This window comes from Siniperca chuatsi, linkage group LG22 (genome assembly GCF_020085105.1).
Source record: "Siniperca chuatsi isolate FFG_IHB_CAS linkage group LG22, ASM2008510v1, whole genome shotgun sequence".
NCBI lineage: Eukaryota > Metazoa > Chordata > Actinopteri > Centrarchiformes > Sinipercidae > Siniperca > Siniperca chuatsi.
In genome coordinates this window covers 238,890-257,274 of record NC_058063.1, presented here as the reverse complement: position 1 = coordinate 257,274, position 18,385 = coordinate 238,890, and the positions used below count along the sequence as shown (strand labels likewise).

The following is an 18,385-nucleotide window of genomic DNA, read 5'->3' as shown; positions in this document are numbered from 1 at the left end:
TAAGGATTTTAAAGCGATGATAATTACCTAATTTGAGGCCCTGTCTTGTAAAGGGCCCTGTGTCAAATATATACAGTGGTGTGAAAAAGTGTTTGCCCCCTACCTGATTTCTTATTTTTTTGCATGTTTGTCACACTTAAATGTTTCAAATCATCAAACACATTTAAATATTAGTCAAAGATAACACAGTCTCTTTCTTATGGTGGAGTCATGAACACTGACCTTACCTGAGGCAAGGCAGTTCTTTGGATGTTGTTGTGGGGTCTCTGAATGGCTGAAGAAGAACAAAATGAAGACTTTGGAGTAGCCTAGTCAAAGTCCTGACCTGAATCCTATTGAGATGCTGTGGCAAGGCAGTTCATGCTCGAAACCCCTCCAATGGGGCTAAATTACAACAATTCTGCAAAGATTGTGGGGCCATATAGGTTTGGATTTTGTTTTCCCTTAATAATAACAACCTTCATTTAAAAACTGCATTTTGTGTTTACTTGTGATATCTTTGACTAATATTTAAATGTGTTTGATGATCTGAAACATTTAAGTGTGACAAACATGCAAAAAATAAGAAATCAGGAAGGGGGCAAACATTTTTTCACAACACTGTAGTAAAATTATTTATGTTATATTAATAATATAATATTATGCATATATGGCACATATTCCTAAATATATTTTGTGTTAAATAAATTTACATCAAACAAATTTGAGACAAGGCAAACATTGGGCCCGATTGTATTCAGGAGTACTGTTACTGTACTGTATCTGGGGCCCTAGGCAAAAACAATGAAGGAAGCCCACAGCTAAATTTTGTACAGGGCCCTCTGCACACCTTACAGACACTGACCCGTTTTTAATTTCCTCCCTTTGTTAGCTGCTGTCATGTTTTCTCGTATGGCAGTGGAGGAGATTATTCTGGACCGACCCTTCCTCTTCCTCGTCCAGCACAAACACACAGGTAGCACTCTTATTACATTTTAATTTGAAATCATTTTACAATGCCATTCAGCTGAGCAGTCCAGATATAATGTATAAGTGTGTCTAATGTTCTCCTTCCTGTGTTTAGGTACGGTTCTGTTCATGGGTCAGTTCAACCAGCCTCAACATCAATAACCCACTCTGAAGACCTGCCTTCATTCCACAGTGTCTGACTACTGCTGCTCATACTCCACATGATGACCATAGACATGATGACCACCCCAGACTTACAGGATTCATATGACTTCTATTGACTCTACAGACTAATTCACTGAAAGGTTAATTTATTATGTGCTTAATACAAGAAAACTGGGACAAAGTGACACACAGATTTAACATGACAGACTTTGGAAACAGGATTGACTGAGATATTCTTTGAAAAGAGTTTATATGTTTTCTGTTAATTTATTTCTCTGAATGTTTGCGGATGACAAGACAGAAAGAAATATGAAGGAAAGTTAACTAATTAAGTAGTTTACTGTTGTCTGAAGGCCGATGCACTTCACATAGAGAGATGCCGCTGCAGACAGACTGATGGCTGCATGAGTACCAACTTTTTTTTAAATTTTATATCTATTTTTACAATGTAAATTGTAATGTCTATTTTTGTTAATGCCTTGGTGTTGGTTACAATTGTATTTTTTAGTATTTACTGTGTATTTATTAAAATACTATGTTTTTACAAGGCTGCAGTCTCTGTGATTACTGCAATATTGAGATCTGTGGAAGGTCAACACTGACCTCTTGTGTTCAATAAGCCGAAGATCATGACCTCGCTAAAAAATAACATGATGTACTGTAGATTTGGCCATGCTTTACACACACTTAATGAAAACCTGATTAAATCAGTACAATCTATATTTTTATTAAGAAATTTATAGGTAATCAAAAAGGGGATCATCTCTAATTTGCACCATTAAATAACAGGATTATAAACAAGCAGACATAAATTGACACTATCAAAGTCTCCCTCCACTCAAAAATGTGTTGCTTATTACTCCCGTTAGATGTTTCACTTTCACTTTGCAAAATTATGTCTGTGCAGAGTCTGACACTACAGAAGGCTGTTTTCAAATTCTTCTGCTGAATTCTTCTGTGCTCATATTAAATCTGAGTTTAACACATGTATGTACAAGCATGATTTGTGACATCACAACAAGTTCGGAAGCCAATTTTGGTCCAATACGCAACTTACACAAGAGTGATGTAGAAACTTAAACATTGAGGTCACATACACAGAATAGACTTTTCAGTGAAATAGGAGACACCTTGCTGTCCAGCTGATAAACTTCTGAACAAAAAAATTGCATATCCATAGATTCTGGATGTAGAAGGAGTAGATGTTTAAGAATTTCTTTTTATATGTCTTTTAACATGTCTGAAGGGGATCTTTAATTTCACACTTTTAAAGTGACTATGGGTCCACACCACAGAATGTTAATATACAGTAACTCTTTTTGAAGTGTTGGTATTTTGACACTATAATAAAGTTACTACTGACCCTCTTTGTGGCTGGGAACATTCCCCGGTACTTAGCTTTTCTCAACATGAGTGTTCAGTGTTAGAAATGAACTTCTATACAGTTTTATTAAAATTCCATTCAGACATTCAAATTCTATCCTTGTGTTAAGTTTAGTACATGTTCATAAGTTTAGTGACATCCTGTAAATAATCAGTTGAAATTATCACTATGGAACTTGAATATCTTTCTCCATCATTCCTCCAAATTCAACTTCAGCCAGCCCCTGTACGCATTAGAGGGATTTAAGTCAACATGAGACAATATTATGTTTCTCACAATAAATTATTTACCACAGGAGTTGCAAAACAAAAGTAAAATGAGCAAAGTTTATTTATGGCACCTTTCTAGATCAGACATCACAAAGTGCTTCACAATAAAAGACAAAAGCAAGATATAAAGTAGAGACACAATATGAAAATGAAATATGTCAATATAATATTAATCAATACAATAGAGGTAAAATAAATATAACTAAGCAAAGACAAGTCTAAACAGGTGGGTGTTGTATGGGGAGCCAGTGAAAAGAAATTGGAGTTAAGCCTATATGAGACCTTCAAGTGTTTTTACTGTAATTTCGAAGAACTCTAGAATAATGAGATCAGAACTTATTTCTATAGGCCTATATGGTCAAGACAATCCTTCTGTGGCTGAATTTGATGAGGTGGGGTGGGGTTAACCAATGGAGTTGAGAGTTCCATTTTAGAGAGTTAAAAATTATCATGATGACATTGTCACGTTGTTTTATAGAAAACAACTTTAACACTATATTTTAACACCAACTGTTTGATGACAGAGTTTAACTGGTGAAATTTGTGCAGTTCTTACAGTATCATTTAACTCTGCTGAGTTTGGTGTTAACGGATATCAGTACATGCATTTTAATATTTCATGTGTGTGTATGGGGTGGGTATTTGTAAATACGCATTTGAGAAGACACACACACACCCATATATATAATTATATATATATATATATATAATTTGTTGTTGTTGTTGTTGTTGTTTTTTTGTTTGCCGGATTTTTTTTTAGCAATTTCTACTACTACTTACTACACTTTAAAAATAATTTTCAATTTATTTATAGACTGTTATTAAATATGTAACTCCGACATAACAGAATTAATGACTTGACAAAAAACTCTAGCGTGCTAGCTATGCTAGCTAACGCTGTCTGCTTGTGGTTTATCAACTCCTTGTCCATAACAGAATATAGTAACTTTCACCACTGGCCAACGCAAGAAAACGTGTTCATAAAGACTTTGAGAGGGTGTGGTAACTGTCAATCATTTTTTAATTTGGCCAATCCACTGTCAGTCAAAAAATTATTTCACCAATATGCCGCCTGAACCAGTTGTCAATCACTTTTTAATTCACGAAATCACTTCACAGTTTTATATAGGGGTGGTACATTCACAACTCATGCTCCAGGTTCCGGTCTACCTAACCTAGCAAACAGAATTGGCGGGAAGGATGAAATGGAGTCAGAGGAGGAATCAGAGCGCTAAATTAGAAACTAGGACCCGAGAGGATTTGAAAATAAAAAGAAAAGGAAGAAGATTAACTCTTCTTCTTCTTCTAAGTGAATCCAGTCAGAAAGAGGAGAAATATCTTGTTGATATGGTAGCTGTGACACAAACAGACAGCATTTTCAAGAATCCACATGAGGTCGGAAAGTTTGGAGGAGGAAAGCTTGGAGATGTAAGATCGGTCAGGATAACAAGAAGTGGGATGGTTATCACTGAATGTGTATCAAAGTGTCAGAAAGATAGAGCCCTGAAGATTCATGCATTTAGAGATCACAGCAGTGTGAACTGCTTCCCACTTGGAGCAGAAATAAAGAAGAAGGGAGTAGTAAGCGGCGTGCCACTGACAGTAAAGGCCGAGTCATTTCGGGAGGTTGAAGATGTATGTGAGGCAAGAAGGCTGACAAGATTCAGAAATGGGGAGAAGGAGGACAGTAATTCAGTGTGTTTGATGTTTGAGGGGGAATTGCCAGAGTGTATCTAGATTATGTGTGTTACAGGGTGAGGCCATATGAGAGAGCGCCTCTCAGGTTTTTCTGCTGTCAGGAATATGGACATGTTGCTGCAGTATGTAGAGGAGGCAGAAGATGTGGGAAGGACAACTGTAATGTGGAGCAGTGCAAAGTGGAGAAAGAGCAAGCAAAGTGCCTGGACTGCGAAGGAAATCACCATACAGGATCAGCACAGAGTCCAAAAAGAATTAAGGAAATAAAAATGAATAAGATCAGAGCAGAAAAGGGATTGTCATATGCTGAAGCTGCTAAGAGTATGGAGAGAAATGGTGGCAGTACAAAAGGAAAGGGAGAAGAAAGGAAATGGAGATGATCAGAACATCAGTATGGACAAGAAACAATTTCTGGCATTTATTGCCATGGTTATAAATTTTGCTGCTGAAATAAAGGGGAAGTCGGAAAAAATTAATATGGTGCTGGACGCTGCAAGAAGATTCTTGAATGTTATGGACATATCTGGAGAGGATCTGGATGTTACATTGAGGGAAGGAGTTGCAACAACTCAGATAATTGGGTCTGGGTTATAGAATGGACTATGGCATGGAAGCACTTTGGGTGGACACCGTAAATAGTTTAAACTGTGAAGCTGTTAAAATCCAGTAGGTGGCGGTAATGCACAATTATGGATGCCAACCGCCATAAAACTCAACAGAAGAAGAAGACTAATACTAACGCTAATGCTGTCTGCTTTTGGCTTATGCACTCCTTGATCATAACAGAATATAGTTGAGTTTCACCACTGCTCATTTTAGAAAGGCCCCCGCAAGAAAACGTATTCTTTGTTTAGATTATCAAACAACCAATGGATCATAGATATTTGTTTCTGGTTTCCAGCATTAGCTAGCGAGCCGTCATTTTCCCTGGATCATGCTCGGTGGGCGGAGAAGGGTCCAATTGCAGTCCTCCTGAGGCCACTAGTTCTGTGAGCCAATGGGATTTGAGCATGCATAGTAGGGTTCCATTGTATGAAGTAGGCTACGTAAACCTTCACTTATTTCACCTTAGCAGTCCACCAAAGTATGTTTCTGAACAAATTTGAGACGAGAAATAAGCAATCCAGTTGCTAAAACTTCACTCATATTAGATCTACAATGCCTAATTTAAAAGTTTGTTCCGACTTTCGTAAGGCAAAGGCACTACTGTACTTCCGGTTTCCACTGCTTTTCTAGCCTGCTAGCTTAATACTGTAATTTCCTGTGGAGGTTAAACATTAACTTGCAGTTTACTGCATACAGTCTGTGGTAGCTCATTAGCCGCCAGCGTCTAGCTTTCCAAAAAAACTTTCAACTTTTGATTTCTAAAAGGAGCAGTGGTGAAAGTTACTATAGTCCTGTTAAGATCAAAAGTTGTCTACTTCCACTTTAAAATGTTGATTAAAAACGTTGCTGTCTGTTGATCCTTTGACTAGAACTGAAAACTTAAGATCTAAACCAGTGAGGCCAACTTCTTTCCAATGAAAGTAGCTAGCACTAGCTCCAAAAGTCGCCAGATGATGCCGTGCGCTAATTTGCATATTGATGACGTCATCACGCATCATTTGCATACAGCTTAGTGCAGCGAAGGAGAGATCGCCTTAATTTAAGACATATAAAACGTAGAGAAATCTTTGGCCAAATAATCACAAACTCACTACAAGGTCATCATGTATTTTAAGTAAAAATGTAAAAAAAAAAAAAAAAATCTACAAAGGAAGGGAGAACATCAAACGAACAATTTACATATTTACAACATGTAGTAACATCTTAATCCAGAGATAAAGAGTAAGAGAGAAGCACAAACGAAGTATTTACATATTTACAAGTTATAACATCCTAATCCAGAGATCCGCAGAGAAAGAGTGAAGCAGCCTGACCAACAAGCCACACACTAACTGCGTGCGCACAGCGCAAGAGGAGAGGAAGAGAGACACTGTTGGCAGAAGAGCCAGTATGCATGGGAAAAAATTACAATATACTATATTTTAATATATTTCTCGCCTTTTCCCTGATGGTCTGTATTAGCCGCTAAATGTGTCACTAGTCACTTTTTAGAAATAAAGTCGATAAATATAGTTGAGAAGCACGGAAACGTTGCTTCTTCGTGTCGAACCTCCCCCACTCTCCCTATGACAAAACTGATTGACAACTGGTTCAGGCTGCTTATTGGTGAGATTAGTTTTTGATTGACAGGATTGTAAGCCTCTGATTGGCCAAATTAAAAAATGATTGACAGTTACACCGCCCATTTAAAGTCTCTCGGTCTACAGCGGTACCCTACTCACTTTTTTGGCTTCATGAACGGAGCCCCGCCTCCGACGCGGTATCCAGTTCTCTTTATACATCCATGGTTCACTTTAGTTTCTGTGTAACAGTATCTGACACAGACATGGACTGTCAACGTTAGCTGCGGTATATTCACTTACGTTGGACCGGGAAGTGTAGACGTTACCCAGAATTCGTTTATAACGTTGCAGTAGCTTAAAAAATCCGACAAAATGGTAAGTTACTGCTTCTCTTTCACTTAAAAAAGCCTAGGCACTAAGCTAATGCTAACATTAAGCTAGCAAGGTGTATAATTTCAGGAAGTGTCCACCTGCGCTTTCTTCAAATGGCTTCTGTCAGCATTGCCTGCAAGCTAACAGGCCGTATAACAGCATAAGGTGTGAAATAGTGCTGTCTATCTGACACACTGTAGCTCTTTCAATCAGCGTATGGCCCGTATGTAACTGTTTATGTAGATGTGTCTTAATGCCATTCAGTAATGTTAAAATTGAGCATGATAAACAGTGATAATCAGCTGTATGGGAGACATTTGACGGCCTGCAAGGCGAGGGTCATGTGATTGATGAAGACAGCCAAAGGTGTCACTAGGCTAGTTCTGTAATTTACTAGCTTGTCTACTTGTACTATAGAAGAGGTGAAACGGTGAAGATAACATAACTGTCCGCGAAAAATGACTAAACATTTCTACAGCAAAGACAAAAAAAACCAGTAGGCTAAAGCTATTAATCAACCTTTTTTTTCTTTTAGTAAGTTTTTATAAATTGTGATTTGAACAATGCATAAATCTAACCTCCTTCCAAAATATAACACTATATCCATTATGAATAATCATGCAAACACAACTTCCAGTAAAAAAAGATTTTGAAAATTACATTGAAAGATCCCTTCAAAATTTTCAATGTCTTCCAATTCTGTTATAGAATTTTCCTCTTGGGTCCCAGCTAAAGATATCCAGCAGCTCTGTTCAGAATGTCTAGAGAAATATATAATGAAGAGGGCACAACTTAATGCCATTGTAATTATTATGTCACAAACATAATTTTCAATAATCACTTTGTTCACAATGTTTTCTATGAGGCGTTGTACTCACAAAAATTAAATACAGACTTGATAAAGTTATTTGGACTGAAGAATCTGCACTCACATGCTAAGTTGATTGATGAAGACATGGATAATTTAATTAAAACAAACAACTCGATAAAGGCAAAACCACTATTTAATGATCATTAGCTTGGAAATGGTGATAGGTCACCATCAATATACATGGTACTGTAAATCTTCTGAGTTTTATTTTACAAATTCTTTCCAATAACTTTTACTTTGCTGTTTTCAAGGTTCTTTCCCCTTTCTTTGCTGTTAAGGGAGAGACTCTTCCCTTTGGAAGGCTTTTAATGTGAAACATTTTTGTTTGATGGAGTTAAAGTGATTGGAACTAATTAGTTAATGAAAACAATACTAGTGTCAAAAAGAGAAACAAGGAGCAGTACAGTGATGAATATGACACGACTCTGTTAATGTCTGTCCCAAGCCAGCATTTGAGAATTTGTGGTACTTAATCTCATTGATATGGAATTATATAAAAATACAATATTGCCTTAAATCAGTCCTGCTCAGTTATTTGCAACACTGCCTACAACGGTCCAATACAACCAAAGATATTAAATGGAGACAAACCACGTAATAAGCAGTATGGCAATATCTTTATATTGTCTCACTGTATAGATCATCAGATCGCAGAACCCCATCATTGGCTTGATTATTATTCATCACAACTCTGTTCTCTATTTCTCATTCACGTTTGCACTAGGTGATATTCAGCACTGCCATGCCAGGGTTTTTCCTGGCTCAGAATGGGCCTTTGGGGGATGATTTACGTATGACACTATGCATGATCGGTCCGCATACAGTTGTGGGTAATATGGCTTCTCGAAATTTTTAGGCTAATATGCCGCTACATACTATATATATCTTGATATACACATTTTCTCTAGAATAAGATATGCCGTAAATTCTCAAATAGTGCAAACATATGATGATCTTGTAGAATATGATACAAGTATGCTGTAGACAGTGTTGGAAATTAACTATTTGTATACTTTTGTCCACCTGCCACTGTGGCTGGAGGATTACAAAATCTAACGTCCACACAATTTTTTACCAGCCACTTTCTTGTTTTTAACTGGTGTTCTGTCAATATGTGCTACCTATTGAGATGTGCTGCTCAGCGGCTCTGCACATGGCCCACAATCTCCCTGAAATCTTAAATAGAGATATTATAGTATTTCAACATGCTCTCCATATTCCTATAGTATACATGGAGTCAGTAGTGGTGTAATATAAAATTATTCTGTAGTGGGAGCATTTGACAGGGGATATTGGTCTATTGAAATACGCTACCTCTGAAATCTTACATAAAGATATTATAATAGAGTATCAAAATATACTCCCCATATTCTTCCAGTACATTACCCCTGTTTGTAATCATAAACGTAAATAAAGACGTCATAATACTGTGAGAGTTATATATTTATGAAATATAGGCTACCCAACTGGAAATATAAGGTAGAATGTTTCGACAAGGCAGCATAAATCGTCATAACACCGGCAGTGTGTAACAGCATGTGAAAAATAATAAAACAAGACCTACAATATTCCAATAGGCAATTTTATTTCGTAAGGTAAATATTTAAACTCTTAAGGAAAATACTGATAAACTCTATTTTCTCTCTCTCGCTTCCTCTCTCATACACACACATAGTAGGTGTAATGCTATTTGTTCAAGTACCGGAGCGCACCTATGACGTACGCACATGCGTGCACGCCTACGGTTAAGTTGTGACTCGTTTCAAAGGTTATGTAACCGCTGTTCCTACGGTGGCGAGTTTACATACATTAATCAGTTATACTGACCACACGACTGACAGTAGTCAGTTTCATCATGTTGAGAATATTACGTGGCAGTCAGCCAAACATCTAGCTAAGTAGTATTAGGCGATACCATGGAAGGTTGTAATTAGTGGCATAAACCAATAACTTACAGGCGAATGAACACAAGTAGTTTGTGTTTTGAATTCTTTTATTTACTTACGTCTGCCGAGCAAATGAAGCTGCATTGGGAACATCCATTCTGAGGAAAAGTTGCAGTGCACGCGGAGGTAAGCTCATCTAATAGGCTATGTAAACAGATCTACCGGTAAGCAAACTTTCATTTCCTGCAGGCATTGTGGATGCAGCACAAGCTGACCAAGTTGATTCTTTGCAAATGCATTACAAATAAACCGTTAGAAGAGTGAATCATGAATGAAAGGATGTTTTGCTGCATTTTCATCTCTGTTAGTATAAGGTTAACGTTAGTTCGCTACAGCGTGCCACTCAAAGGCTACCGGCAACTTTTAAGGTGGTATCCTTGGTTTTTTTGCATGTTACACAGTGCATTCGATGACACTGGTAATCAATCAACACACCTTAAATGTGAAACCCTGCGATAAAACCCCACATTGTCTTTCTGTCTTGTCGTTAAAGTGTCCGAGTGAAACAAGCAGACTTGCTATTCAATCTACGTTGTGGATTGTCACAAATCTCTGTTATGCTACTTTCATTCACCCGACACTGTGGCTGGTAGGTTGAGCAAAATCACCCGCATTTGGCGGGTGGCAGGTGCTAATTTCCAACCCCGCTGTACATTAAACTACCCACCAAAAATATATAAAGTAGTTAAAATTAGCACAACCTTAAACAGGCGTAAAATGCAACATACACATTCAGGGTCCGAAATTAACACCCACCAACTGCTGGTAGATTTTCCGTTTGGCGAATAATTTCAGAAGGCTAGGTAAATGTTTGTACCAAAACAGTCATGTAATAACAATCTATGCTGAGAGTCTCTACTGCATGTTGGCGTCATTTACGGGCTCGCTGCTTTTGCCCTCTGTTGTCTTTGTCCGAGTTTGACACACGCGCACACACATACCATATGTATTTTTACTCGCCTCTAAACTGCCATGAAACTGACCAACTAAGCGCTACTAGTTTCGCTATTTAGTATTAGTTTACTGTACCGGACATCACATACTCTGCTAAACTATCACTTGCCACCGGTCTGCTGCTGCAACCCGGTATCATGACAAAGCGTCTAATACACACACCGGTCCACTATGGCAATGTCACGTCGTCAAGTCAAAATGTTAATTTCGGAGACTGTACACATTAATGCAGCAGTAATATTAATCCAAAAACATCATATATAATAGTAAAACACTGACAGGTACCATTTTACTGCGCAATGAGTACTTTAATTACATTTTGGCATACTTTTACCTTTAGTAAGGTTTAGAATAACTTTTACTTGTGGAGTATTTTTCAAAATTGGTATTAGTACTTTTGCTTAAGTAATGGACCTGAATACTTCTTCCACCTCTGGTTAGCAGAGTGGAAGCTAGCTAGTTAGCAGCTACGAGTCAGGCTAATGTCAATAAAATAGCCTTAAACCGGAGATTTTCCAAAATACATTTTGGAGCTGCAAGCCACGGGTAGAGTAATCAGAGCGATCAGATGATTTATCACGTTTTCTCTAGACTTGTAACGTTATTTAAGTAAGTTAAGTTAGCTTTTCACCGTCTGGACTGTGCTGGGAAGAGAAGAAAACCCCGTACCTTTTTATTTTTCAGTTTCAGATGCATTCTCACCTACTGGAAATAAGCGAGGGGTGCAATAAAACTGCTTTTATTTTATGAGATCACAGGAAGTCCTCTCTCTCATTAGCGCTAGCTTCACAGCGGAGCATTCAGGACCAGTCAAGACAATGCAGCTTAGCTGGCTTCTTGCGCCAGCCGCATGTGTGGTAAAATATTAGCGGCTTTGGATGAGAGGAGAGTTGACTGATGTAAGTCAAAGACTAGCGAGCTAAAACCTCTTTGGAGGACGCCAAAAATGTCTCTATGCAGGAAAAACCCTGCATGGGATGAACAATGAAAAATAACACAACTTCTTTACCATCAGTTGTAGTCATTGTTTGAAATTCCTTTTATTGGACTAATAATACTGATCACATTTTCTCAGTTATTGGCAGATACATCAACATGGAATGTTTATAAAACCCCCTGTCATTAATGCTTTCTTGTCTCGGTTCTTTCCCTTGTTTTGAATTGTTTCCGTCCCTGTCTGTGTGTAGATGCGTTTCATGCTGCTGTTCAGCCGGCAAGGAAAGCTGCGGCTGCAGAAGTGGTACACAGCCACAGCTGAGCGCGATAAGAAGAAGATGGTCAGGGAGCTGATGCAGATAGTGCTCGCCCGCAAACCAAAGATGTGCAGCTTCCTAGAATGGAAGGACCTCAAGATTGTCTATAAAAGGTAAAAATGCTAAATCATAAACTCATAATAAAGTCATAATGTTGCCCTAATTTCTGCTGGGCAGCCTGAAGTGTCTTCCAGAAGTGTCCATGTCAGTAATTCTTTAGTGAGGTACTTTATTTAATATGGTTCTCTTTTTACACCATTTTCACTTTCTTTTTCTCATCATTGGCTGAGTGTAAATATTACAGATACTGGCTTACAGAGAGCAAATTAGAGCAAATGAGTTTCATTTAGATGTTTGGCCAGCTTATGAAATGTCAATGAGGTGTGCCGTCATGAAAAAACCTATCAAATATTAATGCACACTAGTGTTTATATAAAATGACAGGCTGAATGTGAATGTCAGTTTCAATCTATAGCTCCAGGCTATGTGTATGATGCATGAATTCCTTTTGACTATGGTGCAGTTATAGGTAATAATTATTTTTCTGTGGTTCTTGTCCTTTTTAAATATCTCTAAATAAATAAAAAATATCCATAAAATACACAAAACATATATGTATTGATCAATGAATGTTATGAATTGTATTCATCATTACGCCAATAGAAAGGAAACTTAATAGTTTTCTATTAGGGCTGCACCAAAACCAAATGTTTAGAATTTTGGAAATTATAAATAGCCTAGGCACCCAACTATACCCATATTACAAGTTTCAATAAAAAGATTGTTTGAGTCCAAAATAAATAAACAGTTGATAATCAACACAACTGTCCTACCAGTAATCTAACCAAACAACCTGCCAGTCAGCCCACAGTCTAGACCAGAAATTCAGATTCTTTGACTAGTTAGAGTAGTCCTAATTAATTAGGACACACGTCACAAGTTAGCCAACAAGAGAAAGTATCATGTCATCATACATTAGCATCATGCACTCATTCCATCTATCCCAGTGTATTGTTGCATTCAGGTGTTCCTTGTAACCTTGTGTGTTGGAAATACAACATGGCATGTCTTCTACTAGTCTATATTTAGTCACGGATGACCAAGGACTGTGAAATAAAAATAGCTTTTTATAACTACATGTATTTGTACTTGACCAAAATACATGTAGTAAAATACAAGATATTTTGCACTGCTATGGCAGCAGGAAGAGATGATGATACTAGATATTGATAATTTATTTTCTAATAACTTGTATATTCATGACTAGGGCTGCAGCCAATTATTTTCATTATTAATTAAATTGGAAATTGTTTTCATGATTAATCGTATTGTCTTTGAAATAGTGAAAAATGTTCAAGACCCAGAGATGTTCGATTTAATATCATACATGACAATAAAGTATCAAACCCTCATATTGTAGAAGCTAGAACCAGTAAATGTTTGCCGCTTTAGCATGGAAAATTTAAGAAATGAGTAATTGGTTGTCAAAATAGTTGGCGATTTAATTTTCTGTCGACTAATTGATGAATTGTTTTAGCTCTATTCATGACACCTGCATGTGTGTGTTGTGTATAGACCAACTGCAAAAAAAGTTAGAAGATCATTGTAAATGCTGGACTTTGGTAATAATAGTGCAGCTATTTAGTTTTCAAGTCAAGTGTTGATCACACTAGATGGAAGTAGGGGAGGAGCAGGCGGTGCCAGTGTCTGGTTCAAAAGTAGTTTAGCTGACTTCACCAGCGTGAAGCTGAACCAGAAACGAGAAAGGAATCGCGCTGCCCTGCATTACGATTTTGAGACAAGACTAGCCTGGTATGCTGTTATCCTGAGTCTGAACATGCTGATGTGGACACAAAAAGAGCAGCTTTAAATTTATCTGACCTACTATGAACAACACCAGTTTTAAATTTATCTGACCGACAGCAAACATGAGCTAATAGCCTCAGTCTTAGATCCATACCAGTCACGCAACTCGTGTTCCTCAGTAAGGGCCAGCTCCACTGGCTGACCTCCCCTTCCCGTCTCCCTCTGTCCTCTTGCTTGTCTGGAGAGCAGCCATTTAAATGTTTGTATCTGCCAAAGAAAAGGAAAGGAATTACACACATATACATTTTTTTTCTCTGTGCAGATTCTTAGATTTAGTCAATATTTTTTCACTTAATTCTGGTGAGCAATCTGTTGAAGGTAAAATAGTGTGTAATGGTATAACTTAAAAAGGTCCAGTGTGTAGGATTTAGTGGCATCTAGTGATGAAATTGCAGATTGCAACCATTTGAATACAGATCGCCTCACCCTCCCTTTCCAAGCTTGTAGCAGAAACCACGGTTTTAAGCCGTGTCTGCGTTCTCTTGCAATGGGCAACGTGAGATCACTGGCGAATAAAATGGACGAGCTAACGTCATTAGCCCGGAGTCAGACGGAGTTCCTTGAGTGTAGTTTGATGTGCTTCTCAGAGACATGGCTACACCAGGATATCCTGGATCACAACGTTTCCATCGATGGCTTTCAGACTGTTCGGGCCGACAGGGATCACACCAGGAGCGATAAGCGGAAAGGCAGCGGGCTTGCTGTTCTGGTCACCAACAGATGGTGTAACCCTGGTCACGTTACTATCAAGCTGAGTATCTGTAGCACGGACATTGAACTGTTAGTTGTGGGACTCCGGCCATATTATGTGCCACGGGAATTCTCACATGCCATTGTTCGGGCTGTTTACATCCCCCCCACTCCACTCAAACAAGGCAAACAAGACCCCTCCTGGACCCCCATCAGTTCGCCTACCAGCCCCTGCTTGGAGTTGAGGACGCCATCATCTTCCTGCTGAACGCATCTACACCCAGAAGCTGGCAGCGATGCAGGTGGATGCCCCCCTCGTGTCCTGGATTGTGGACTACCTGACTGGCAGACCACAGCATGTGCGTCTGCAGCACTGTGTGTCGGACAACGTGGTCAGCAACACTGGGGCCCCTCAGGGGACTGTCCTCTCTCAGACCACAGACTTCAGCCACCACGCAGAGTCCTACCACCTTCAGAAGTTTTTTGATGACTCTGCTGTGGTGGGATGTATCAGCAGTAGTGATGAGACTAAGTACAGGGCTGTGGTGAGGAACTTTGTCTCATGGTGTGAGCAGAACCATCTGCAGCTCAATGCGACAAAGTCTAAGGAGCTGGTTGTATATCAATATCCACCGTCTAATAATCTGGTTAATCTGCTACACTTAACTTGACAGTACTCATTATTGCACTATTACTTATTACTTATATTATTACATTGTATTATACCGTACTATACTTATCAACCTGTAAATCCACATTTGTACTTAATTTATCTTAGCTGTATTACAGTGTATCATATTTTGATTTGCACATCTGTTATTTCTTACTAGAAATAATTGTCTCATTGCGGACTTATTATTATTATTTCTGTTTCTATTGTATTAGTACTCTATTCCTGTGTGCATTGACATGATAGTGAGCAGCTGTAACGAAAGAGTTTCCCCTCGGGGATCAATAAATTATTTCTGATTCTGAGTTGCTCTGTATACAATGACGCAGTTTAAAAAAATAAAATAAATGTGCAGCTATTCAACTGACAAAATGAGATTAGACTTCAGGGCTTTACAACTGATGATTTGGGTCATTAATGTTTAGGGGGCAGCCCTGGGGGGGGGAAAACCCCACTGGGTTTGTTACTACTGGGGTGGAAAACTACTTTTCAACTCAAAGGCTGCTCGGTTTTAATGTCAGGCAAGACATCCCTAGCCAAGTCAAATATATACCTGTATTTTCTTTAATCTTTTTTTTTTCCGTTTTGATCAGTGATGAACTCATTTCCAGATAACAATAAAGCAGCTGATAGTGTGTCTACTCTTTACTTTAGTTCACCTCACACATACCAATAAAAGTTCATGTCTGTCAGTATATGGGCTGATCAGCATTAGAGTTTAGGTGGATGGAAAGTGTGAGACCTAGCATTCTACCCTCATTGATCTAACCCCACACACACACGCACGCACACACACACACACACACACACACAGTGTGTCGAGGCTCATTACTGTGAGCAGAATGTAGAGGTGGAAAAACAAAACAAAACAAAGGAGAACCGAACCAGCCTGCGCGTGGGTGGGTGATGAGTTGAGCACAGAGGGATTTCTAGCAGTGACTGAGGGAACACTGCACTTGTAATAGAAGCACTGCTGTTCATCAGAAACCTCCTGTTAACCCTTCTTTTCCAAGCCTGGCTGGTTTTAAAAAAAACAAAAGAAATATGGCAAATGTGGACTATCTAGACATCTGGCCGAGTTTTATTAGTGGACCTAAACCATGACAACCTAGAGTTGAGACAGGGAAGGCAGAGTTGCAGTCCTACGCGCTTCCAGAGCAGTTAGTTACCCACCCAAAACTCTTCAGTGACGGTGTCTGCTCCCCGACCACTTAAATTAATTAAATCAAAAGTTAACAGAAGACAAGTTATACATAAAAACCTAAATAAAAATGACCACAGCTGAAATAGCACAACAAAATGGGAGAATTAAATATGGACTCTTAAACATCAGATCTCTGTCATCTAAAGCTGTACTCATGAACGATTTTAATATCAGATTATTATATTGACTTATTTTGTCTTACTGAAACCTGGCTGGATCATGAAGAATATGAATCCGTTCCGTCCAGTCATGTTAATACTCCCATTCCTTGAGGCACCAGTCGAGGCGGTGGAGTTGCAGCTATCTCAACTCAAGCCTATAATTAACCCTAAACCTAAACTAAATTATAACTCATTCGAAAGCCTTGTTCTTAGTCTTTCACACCCAACCTGGAAAACACGACAGCCAATTTTATTTGTTATTGTTGTTCTGGTCCTTATTCAAGATAAATCCTTAAAACAGAAAGTAATTATTGTAGATGATTTCAATATTCATGTGGACGTCGATTTATGATCCATTTATCTGATTATTAGATCTGATTGGCTTCTGTCAGAGTGTACATAAACCCACTCACTGTTTTAACCACACCCTCAACCTTGTTCTGTTATATGGCATTGAAATTGAACACTTAATAGTCTTTCCACAGAATCCTTTTTTATTGGACCATTATTTATCCGATCCAACAGTCTGGAAGAATCTCATTTAGCTTGGCAAGATCTTAGTCTTAAAACATATAGGAAAGCCCTCCTTAATGCCAGAGCAGCCTACTACTCATCATTAATAGAGGAAAATAAGAACAATCCCAGGTTTCTTTTCAGTACTGTAGCCAGGCTGAAAGAGAGTCACAGCTCTATTGAGCCATGTATTCCTATAGCCCTCAGTACTAACGACTTCATGAGCTTCTTTTACCACTTAAAAGGAATTTTTTCCTGTCGCCAAGTGCTTGCTCTTTGTGGGAATAGTTGGGTCTCTGTAAATATTATGAGTACGGTGTAGACCAGCTCTATAGGAAAAGTGCAATGAGATAACTTCAGTTATAAATTGGCGCTATCTAAATAAATTGAATTGGCCTCTCGCATCCACTGTTTAGTAAGTGTTCAGTTCTTGCCTTGTTATCAGATATGAGTTGAGAGTAGCGCTGCAACAAGTAGTCCATTAATCAATCAACAGATTTTAATTAATAATTAATTGTTAAAAATTTAAAAAAAAATTTAAATTTGGTTCTGACCTTGGTTCGTACTTTCATAATATTATAAAAAGGCCCTTAAAGCTAGGGTAGGGAATGTATTTCAGAAGCATTTTTAATTTTAATTGTTAAAATTTTCCTTACATCCCGACAGCAATCAATGAATCAGATGCTCTGAAAAAAAAAATGAAAAAAAGCTGGTATCTGTGGCTGTCACAGGCCTGTAATAAGCCACCTAATCATTTAATTTGGCACGAATGAAATAATTGGCTACTCTACCTGCCTGTCTATCTACCTATCTGCATGCACTCTGCCAGTGCACTCATTGCGCATGAAAATGTGTTTTCGGGGAGTGGCATTGCCTGAATTTTTTCGGTTGGATACTTTGAAAATCTAGCTGTCTCTTGCTATTTTCTCCAACGTTACCTACCCTAGCTTTAATAACCTGACCGAGACCACCTGGAAAGGGTTGTCACAGTGCGCTTCCAAGCAGACTCTGGTGCTGATTTATATAATAATGACATCAACAAAACTTTCAGATGAATGAGTCATCTGTCAGTCCATGTGACTTCATGTTTACAGCTCTTGGTTCATTTGTAAAAACTTAGTGTGAACAGGAAACGGACCAGTAATAAAAGGAAACTATGTATAATTTTTTCCCATTGGCCAGACCAAATTAACTGATATCTTTTACTGATATTTGGCTTATAAACTGTATCGAGAATTCCAACCACATCCTCT

At 38.3% G+C, this 18,385-nt stretch overlaps 2 protein-coding genes across 5 annotated transcripts in view; both read left to right on the top strand.

Annotated features, from left to right (window-relative positions):
• serpine1 (serpin peptidase inhibitor, clade E (nexin, plasminogen activator inhibitor type 1), member 1) overlaps nt 1-1,662 on the top strand; it is a 29,084-nt gene extending 27,422 nt beyond the window's left edge. For both annotated transcript variants that reach the window (XM_044184782.1, XM_044184781.1), the window contains exons 8-9: nt 872-955; nt 1,064-1,662. In XM_044184782.1, the coding sequence (XP_044040717.1) occupies nt 872-955; nt 1,064-1,110 (131 nt within the window). In that variant the 3' untranslated portion in view covers nt 1,111-1,662. The remainder of the gene's footprint in view (nt 1-871; nt 956-1,063) is intronic.
• Nucleotides 1,663-6,782: 5,120 nt separating this feature from the next.
• The window catches only part of ap1s1 (adaptor related protein complex 1 subunit sigma 1), a 29,146-nt gene continuing 17,543 nt past the window's right edge, over nt 6,783-18,385 (top strand). Inside the window, exons 1-2 of one of the 3 annotated variants that reach the window (XM_044183425.1) lie at nt 6,783-7,007; nt 11,963-12,141. In XM_044183425.1, coding sequence (XP_044039360.1) covers nt 7,005-7,007; nt 11,963-12,141 — 182 coding nt within the window. In that variant the 5' untranslated portion in view covers nt 6,783-7,004. Of the gene's footprint in view, nt 7,008-9,630; nt 9,948-11,962; nt 12,142-18,385 lie in introns of those variants that run through there. The other 2 variants (XM_044183423.1, XM_044183424.1) reach the window with 2 other exon arrangements.